The 8,979-nt window shown below is 42.4% G+C and overlaps 1 protein-coding gene across 2 annotated transcripts; it reads left to right on the forward strand.

Annotated features, from left to right (window-relative positions):
* The first annotated feature begins 290 nt into the window (after window positions 1-290).
* LOC144224269 (melanoma-associated antigen B10-like) lies at window positions 291-2,613 on the forward strand. 2 transcript variants are annotated; one of them, XM_077755172.1, is made up of 3 exons: window positions 291-489; window positions 631-714; window positions 1,092-2,613. In XM_077755172.1, exon 3 carries the CDS (start codon window positions 1,153-1,155, stop codon window positions 2,194-2,196), a length of 1,044 nt encoding a protein of 347 aa, XP_077611298.1. In that variant the 5' UTR covers window positions 291-489; window positions 631-714; window positions 1,092-1,152; the 3' UTR covers window positions 2,197-2,613. The 2 variants fall into 2 exon arrangements, with proteins under 2 accessions (XP_077611298.1, XP_077611297.1); XM_077755171.1 differs by lacking the exon at window positions 631-714.
* Window positions 2,614-8,979: the final 6,366 nt, after the last annotated feature.

An 8,979-nucleotide genomic window follows, 5' to 3' on the forward strand; every position in this document is an offset into this window, starting at 1 on the left:
GGTATTTCCCAGGGGAGGACACCCCACTCCCTGCCTCCACCCTCAGGACAGATGGGACAACACCCCCCAGGCGGGCACACAGCCCTACCCCTGGAGCAGAGGTGTCAGCGTGAGGTACTGACTTCCACCTCTAGGGTCGCAGGTCTGAGGAGTGCAGCCTCAGGTCTGCAAACGAGATAGGCATTGCTGAGGGTCAAGGTGACGATCCTTCCTTAGAACTGTGGGAATACGTAGAACAAAGGAAACCTCACAGAACCCTGTCCAATCCACGATCCATCCCCGCGCTACGCTAAGAGACCCCGAGGACTGGCTGTTAATCCCAACGGCTACGAGACCCCGAGGACTGGCTGTTAATCCCAACGCCCCCTCAATTCCGTCAAAGGGTCTCAGAGAAAGAAGACTGATCTGAGGCTGGTGGACTCGGATCAAGAGGGAAGAATCTCTGACGCTATTCGGAGTCAAGGAGAGGAGCCTGAGTGAGGACTGAAGGTATTCTCAATCCCACACAGGGTCCTACCCTTGCAATCTACCCTGGGAAGCCCCGAGCAGGGCTGTTACCTCCAGGAGATGGGGGGCTTGGTCTGATGGGAGTGGGTACGTGGGTGAGCACTGAAAACTCTAATCATCCAGGACAGTGGGGATCCCACAAAACTCTGCTCCTGTTCTCAGCTCTGGAAGGCTCTTCCTCATTTGTTCTGCAAGAATCTCAGGAAGGTAATGTCACTGGTGTAGAGTTTAGCTTCAGAGCTGCTGAGGGGAGGAGGCCCCGGGCCCTGCCAATAGTTGACAGGATGATCCTAAATGTGAAGTGAGAATTCTCCATCTCAGAACAGAGGGAACCACACAGAAGCTATAATCTGCCAGCCCTTGCTCTTGGCCACCGAGTCGACCCGGCAGGACTGGCAGCTGCAGTCTAAGGCACACTCTAACTTCTTCTGCAGGGTTCTCAGGGGACACACTGATTAAAAAAGAGGCCCTGTGCAGCCTTAGAGCAGTGCTCTCAGGGAAGCCTGGAGAAGTGGCTTTGGTTAAAGCCAAGGTGGAATGTCCCTACTGAAGGTGCACACACAATCTCATTCTCCCTCCTCCAGGTGCCCTCATTGCCTGCCCTCCTGCCAACATTAATGCCTACTGTCTCCGACCAGTGTCACCATGCCACGGGGGCAGAAGAGTAAGCTTCGTGCCCGTGAGAAACACCGTCAGGCCCGGAACGAGGCTCAGTGTGTCCAGGAAGCTCAGGCTGCTACAGCAGAGGAAGAACGGCTCCCCACTTCCCCCTTTCCTCCTTCTGATAGTAATGCCCAGAGCTCCTCAGCTACTGGGTCAGGTAGAAAATCCCAGAGGTTTGGGAAAGCCCCATCCACTACCACTACTTCTGCAGGTGTTTTACACGCAAGATCTGATAAAGGTGCCAAGAGCCAAGATGAGGAAAGAGCAAGCACCTCTCAGGCACAGCCCAGAACTGATCATTACCGTAGAACCCGTCTAGATGACAAGGCAATTCTATTGGTACAATTCTTGCTGCGCAAATATAACATGAGGGAGCCCATAACAAAGGAAGACATGATTAAGCAGGTCATCAAAAAGCACAAGGTTCATTTCCCTGAGATCCTTAGGAAAGCCTCTGAGCTAATGGTGCTGGCCTTTGGCATTGATATAAAGGAAGTCGACCCTACCAATCACTCCTATGCCCTTATCAGCAAATTGCAGCGCAGCGGTGATGACAGGCTGAGGGGTGAGGAAATCATGCCCCAGACCGGCCTCTTGATGACTGTTCTCTGTGTGATTTTCATAAAGGGTAACTGTGCCACTGAAGAGGATATCTGGGAAGTGCTTAATGTGATAGGGATATATGCTGATAGGAAGCACTTCATCTATGGGGATGCCAAGAAGCTCATCACTAAAGATTGGGTGCAGGAAAGGTACCTGGAGTACCGCCAGGTGTCCAACAGCGATCCTCCATGCTATGAGTTCCTGTGGGGTCCACGAGCCCACGCGGAGACCAGCAAGATGAAAGTCCTTGAATTCTTGGCCAAGGTCCATAATACTGTCCCCAGTGCCTTCCCATCCTGGTATGAAGAAGCTTTGCAAGATGAGGAAGAGCGAGCCCGAGCCAGAGTTATAGCTCTGGTTCGTACCGGTGCCTTGGCCACTGGGCCTTCCAGGGTCAGTTTTGGCAGCTTCTCCCACCTGTAGTGAAATCTGAAGCACTTTCCTCACTTTGTGTTTGAAGTAGTGTGAGGGCTTAGGTGGTTAGCTAGAGGGGACACAGTGCATATCGTACATTCTACATGAATAACTTACAAATTTCTCTCTTGTTGAAAGTTATCAAATGTTTCAAAAAGTTTAATTGGCTTCACAATGTATTACATATTTGATGTTTATGAGGTTTAAGAGTATGAGTTTTGTTGTGTTCTAAAACAAATTCGTAACCTTCCATCTTATTTAGTGATCTGGAATAAGAAAACATAGCATTGGAATAGCCATTTTTTTCAAAATGTGAAAGAAATTAGCAACAAAATAGCTGGAATCAAAAAATAGAGAAAAAAGTAAAAGATGGTCAATTTTTTTCTTTATTCCTTGTACTCTGCTCTTCTGTAAAATAAAATTTACATGCCTGAATTTTCTTTATTCAAGAATGTACGAGAAAATAAATCATAATAAATTGCTCACTGGCTTTTTTTATTCTTCAAACATTAAATGAGCATCTGCTCTTTGGAAGACTCCATATTAGTATGGAGGGTGGTAAGAAAAAGAAGATGGAGCCATTCCCCATAAAAGGAAGATGGTGAGATAGACAAAATAGAAGGATGAGGTGGGATGGGAAGGGGAGTTCAAGATGAGAGCAGTTAAATGTAAATATCCTGAAGCAAGACAATTAGAGGCCTTGGGAAACTTCAAATCCTTCAATGGGAGATAATTCTAAGTTAAGATGGGTAGTTGGCTGGAAGAGGGTACAAGGGTGGTCAGGGTTAGGAGAGGGTGCAACAGTAGCAGGTCGGGGGAAGGTATGAGGGTGGTGGGGGAGAGGGAGGTTGTGAGGTGGTAGAGGTTGCCAGGTGGTGGGTTGGTGGGGTGGTGCAAGAGTGTTGGGTTATGAGGGAAGGTTGTGAGGTGGTGGAGGGTATGAGGTGGTTGGGTGGAGTGAGTTCAAGGGTGGTGGGAGGGAGGAGGATGTGAGGGCAGTGAGCAAGGGCCAGACCCTTGGGTGGTATGTCTCAGAGTTGAGAAACTGAGCCTCCAATGGATAACTGCTTTTAGTAGTTACTTTGTGATCATGGATAAAGCAGACACACATCTCTACCTGGTAGCGATGGAAGATGTCCTGTGCTCTGGACCCAATGCAGGTGAACACATCACACAAACTAGGTATTTTATCCATATTATCACCAGAGGGTTTCTGATAAACAAGGGTAATACTTCCTTGAGGCTAGATGCCAAGCAGCCATATTGGACTGTCACTCTTTGCCATGGGATGGGAGAAACAGAGCCTGCTCCATTCAAAGGGCATTTAACTAGGTTATCTTGAGTAAAATTTAGCAAACCACTTATAAGGGAGGGTTTGATTTTGGTAGGGATTAAATTAATAAAAATAGGGGTGATTTGGATCAAATGGCAGCTGGGAAGGAGGGGAGGAGTTGGCTCTTAACATAAATTTTAGGAGCTTTGAGTTGCATCCAGATGGGGAAGATTCCCCAACATCCAAATTGAATAGCATATCCTCTAAGTGGGATGATTAACTAGGGTACTTTTTCTTGCTAAGCAGAATTTTTGGCTGACTTGGTATACAGTATCCTACAGCACTGCATATTCTCAGACATCTCCTAGATTACAAGAACAAACAAAACAAAAAAACAAAAATCTCAACAGGAAGTTTGGCATTATCTAAGTTCAAAAAGGTCATAACAATAATTGTCATTCTTTAAAGTTTCAAAGTACACCAGTCACTGTGCCATGTGCTTCACATACATTGTACACATTCTAACAGTCCTAGAAGACAATGCTTATAAAACCCATTTCACTGATGAAGAATTTAAGACTCATAGGGTTTGGTGATGTGTTCAGTTCACAGCTAGGTCTCAAGCTCTGGTCTGATTGCTCTGGAGCCCACACAGTGCCGTTCCTCCCAGCCTGAGGCCAACCTTCTGTCTCTTAATTACTTTCTCTTCTCACTATCACACTGATGTCTCTCAAGCAATGAAAGAAGCACCCTGTGGCCAAAGTACTAAAACCAGGCCAAAAGAAGAAAGGTAAAAGTGAGAATCAGGCACAATTTGGGGATTGTCCCTGGTATTCAATTCCCTAGGATCTCCTGGCCCCTCACCCCAGGGTCCCTTGAGAGCTTGAGAGCTGGCTCTCTGTCCTGGTCTCCGCACAAGTGTCCAGTCCCGGCGTTTTCCTGAATGACTGCTCCCTCCCCTGGATCTTCCCCAGTGGGCCCTCATGTCCAAACTGGGACCTATCCTTCAGGCCAGGTCTCTTCTGGGTCCTCCTGTGGAGGCTGCGCCCTGCTCCTGGGGGATCAGACAGTCCTCAGGCCGTGCCATCCCCTGATTTACAGCATTCCAACTCCCTGCTCCCCCATTCCGCCCCCTGGCCCCACTCTGACAGCAACTGCCTTTCCGTGTAATTCTGACAGTGAGGTTTCAGACANCAAATTGTGAGTTTTTAATATGGATAGATAACAATGTACATATTGTTTTGCCTCCTGCCCTTGTCACTTGCAGGAGGATCTTTCCATGAGATCAGATATAGATCCACCTCACTCTTTTAATTCCTCCAAGTATTCTAAAGTTCATATGTGCCATATTTAACTTAACCATTCTGCTCCTGATGGACACATAAATGGTTTCCCATACACTGCTATGATTACTAGAACTGATATCAACATCACTGAGCATGAATTCTTGGGCAAATATGCATGTTTTCTTATAGGAAAAACAGAACAAAGTGTAAATTGGATTAAAGTAGAAAAATGTGGTGATTGTAAATTTTTATAAATATTGCTGAAATTCTATTCTAATAAAGCAATGCTGATTCATACTCTCACCTTTAATGCATGTAAATAATTTATACTCTCATAGGCATTTATTTTATCAACTTTAAAAATTTTGGTCAAACTTTTGGGTGAAAATATATTGTCTCACAGTTATTTTAATTTCCCCGTTTTCTAAGTAGGTTGAGCAGAAAATTAACTTAATCTCTCATCCATAGAAAGCGGGATTTCTTCAGTGATGCTTTTGAGTACCAGAAGTCCCCTGGGCATGTTGTAAAATTCTGAAATGTCAATAAGCCTTTTCCCTTTACTTTGAGGAAGAAGGATTTGACCAGAATAATCAGGTGCCAGGCAATGGGTCCAGACAGAACACTCTTATCTAGTGAGGAACATCAGGAGCACTTGGGGACACTTCCAATCAGTAGAGTATAGGAGAGTGACTGTGAAGTCCAGAGAGCACACACAGGTCCTTGAAGGGCAGGATTCCATGACATAATCAGTATTTAACTGTTATACAGTGGTTATAAACATTTTAGACATAAAGACCTCTGATTCTAATTTAAGCCTTCCCAGAAATCCAATCCATGATTTGAAGGCAGAAAAATGTGTGTGAAGAAGGGACTGTAAGTAAGCCCACTGTCCCATCCACTCGGCACCCTTTCATGCTTCTCAGGGGTGTGGGCCTTGAAACTCAAACTCTGAAGTTCCCTAAGCACTGATAGGAAATCTTGGTGCTAAAAAAAACCCTTCTATGATTCTTGTGGGTCCTGCTTGTAAACTTTGTAAATTGGGACCAAAGTAGCATTTAGTGTGTAGCTAATCTTGCCTCACTATTGAGACAAATCACTTCTGAGTGCTCTGTCTGATGGCCCATGAATTCTGTGGTTTCCCAAGCTGACTGATGGCAGGAACTACTGCCAGTCTTGTGTAAGCTCCAGAATTCAAGCAGCTCTCTTCCACTGGATACTTTGTATTGTGAATTCTAGACACTTTGGCCTCCCTTAATTCCAAACTCCATCTCTTCAACTCACGGAAATGGCAAGCTCTGTGTTTCCCCAACTTGCACCAAATTCTGGAAATTCTTTTAATGCTGTAAGCTGAAGCAATCATAGGGCTCACTTCTTATGATTCCCAAATCTCATTCTTCTTCATTACCTTGTGTACAGGATCTTGCAAACCACTGTTCCATATATTTTTCATCTCTTTTGTTTTTGTTGTTCTTGTTTTTTATGGCATGAGGGTAAATAAAGTCCTTGCTGCTAATTTTGATGGGAAGCAGAACTTGAACCTTTAACAGTTTTGTATAAGTGGAACTATACAATACGTTCTCTTTTGTGTCTGACTCCTTTCACTTAGTATGTTTTTGACCTTCATCCATGTTGTAGCATGTAAAAGAGGTTTTCTTTTTCCCCTTTCCTTATTGAGTAATTTGACTTTACTGAGTCGTCTTCCCTGGTATGTGGTATTCCAAAATTTGTATGCACATTTATGAAGATGGTCATTTGGGTTGTTTCCAGTTTCATGATGGAATAGATATGCTATGAACGTTCATGTACAAGCCTTTTTTGTAGGTATGTTTGCATTTCTCTTGGGTAAATTTTTAGAAGTGGAATTTCTGGGCCATAAGGTACCTACCTTATTAAAGGTATTATTAAATAGCTACCTTATTAAATTATGTTTAATTTTATGAGAGACTACTAGAAGAATTTCCAAAGTGCTTGTAATATTTTTCACTCAAACAAACAATGCATATGTGTTTAGGGTGTTTGGCATCTTCACTAACATTTTATGGCATCAATCCTTTTATTTTTAGCCATTCTAGTGGGTAGTTGATTTTGTCTTACTGTGGTTTTAATTTCAATGTTCCTGATGTGCTTGAATACTTTTCAAGGGCTTATTGGTCCTTTAATTAACTTCCTTTGTGAAGTGTCTGTACAAGTTTTTTTTACCCATTTTTATTATTTGTTTTTATTATTGAGTTGTTGGAATTGTTTACATATTCTGGATATAAGTCCTTTCTCAGATATATGTATTGTTCATAACTTAAATAAGTTGCTGGTTTGCTTATGTATTGATTTTCTTAATGGTATCTTTTGTTTAGCAGATTTTTTACTTTTGTTCAATTTTTTAAATCATTTTTTTCTTTTATTGTTAATATTTTTTGACTGTTGTCTAAAAATTCTTTGACTACTTGCAGCTCACAAAGATATTCTCCTATGTTGCCTTCTAGAAGCTTTCTTAAAAAGTTTTTAAACTTCTTAAAAGTTAGTTAACATACAGTGTTATATTAGTTTCAGGTGTACAATATAGTAATTTAACACTTACATACATCACTTTGTGCTCATCCTAACAAGTGCCCTCCTTAATCTCCATCATCTATCTCACCCATCCACCCACCCACCTTCCCTCTAGTAACCATCAATTTGTTCTTTATAGTTAAGAGTCCGTCTCTTGGTTTGCCTCTCTCTGTCTCTTTTTCCCCTTTGCTATTAATTTTTATTAAAACTGTTTAATTTTACCTATAGGTTTTAGGTTTATTATCCAGTACAAATTAATTTTTTGTATGGATTTAGGTTGTGGCCAACATTCATGTTCACCCAGTTTACCAACACCATTTGTTGAAAAGATTTTCATTTCCCCATTTGTTGAACATTACTTGCCAAATATGATTCTAGTTCTGCATTCTTTATTCTGTTTCACTAATCTATTTGCCTGTCTTTAGGACAATAACAGACTTGTCTACTGGATCTTTATCATAAATATTGAAGCCGATCAGTATAGGTACACTAACTTTGTTTTCCTTTTTCAGGATTCATTAGCTGACACATTAACTTTTACTTTCCATATAAATTTTGGAATCAGCTTGTTGAGTTTTATAAAAGTCAGCTGTAATTTTAAAGAGAATTATTTTGAATCTATGGGATGATTTTTGTTTCTTCTTTTAGTTTCAATTTCCCTATTCAAATCTTTTGTTGTTCTTTCAATATGCTTATGTTTCCTTTAAATCCTGGACACATTTATGATAGGTGTTTTAAAATCCTTGTTTACTATTTTATTGATCTCTGATTTTTCTCCTGATTATAAGTTACATTTTCCCCCTTATGGATCATATTTGCCTGCTTCCTCACATGCCTAGTAGTTTTTTATTGTATTATGAGCATTATGGGTGTTAAATTCTGAAGGCCTAGATTTTGTTATTTTCCTTAAAAAAATCAGGCAAGGGGTACCTAAGTGGCTCAGTGAGTCAAGTGCCTGACCCTTGACTTTGGCTAAGGTCGTGATCCCACACTTCGTGAGGTTGAGCCCCGTCTCAGCCTCTGCACTGACACCACAGAGCTTGCTTAGGATTCTCTCTCTCCCTCTATCTCTGACCCTCACTCGCTCCCTCTCTCTCTCTCTCTCTCTCTAAAATAAATAAACTTAAAAGAAAAGTTTGGAGTGCGGCTCAGTTGGTTAAGTGTCTGACTTCGGCTCAGGTCATGATCTCATGGTTTGTGAGTTCAAGGCCCGCGTCAGGCTCTGTCTGACAGCTCAGAACCTGGAGCCTGGTTTGGGTATTCTGTGTCTCCTCCTCTCTCTGCCCCTTACCCACTTGTGCTCTGTCTCTCTCTGTCTCATAAAAATAAATAAATGTAAAAAAAATTTTTNCTAATAGTTGTTCAGCTCATTGCTCTCTAGTATTTTTAAAGTTCCCCTTGTAGCTGCTCTTTGCCCAGCCTCACAGAGTCCTGCCCTTCACATGAACATCTCAGTGTTCAGTAAAAGACCCAAGGGTAATCTTCTATAGATTTCTGGAGCATTAACCTAGCTTTGTTCTCTTCAACAACTTGCCCTGCAAATTTTAGCATCCTTGCTATTCCCAAACTCTGCTTACCATGTCCTCAGTTCAGTGAGGCCATAGTACTCTGTTTTGGCTTATCCTCCTGGCACTGCAGTCTAGACATTGCCTCTGAGCAAAGATACAGGACAACTGTGGGAGCCTA

The sequence above is a fragment of the Crocuta crocuta genome, unplaced genomic scaffold (genome assembly GCF_008692635.1).
Source record: "Crocuta crocuta isolate KB4526 unplaced genomic scaffold, BGI_CrCroc_1.0 scaffold1129, whole genome shotgun sequence".
Taxonomy (NCBI): Eukaryota; Metazoa; Chordata; class Mammalia; order Carnivora; family Hyaenidae; genus Crocuta; species Crocuta crocuta.

Excerpts from the sequence above, each read along its gene's own strand:
- LOC144224269 (XM_077755172.1), top strand. The coding sequence starts at position 1,153 with ATGCCACGGGGGCAGAAGAGTAAGCTTCGTGCCCGTGAGAAACACCGT.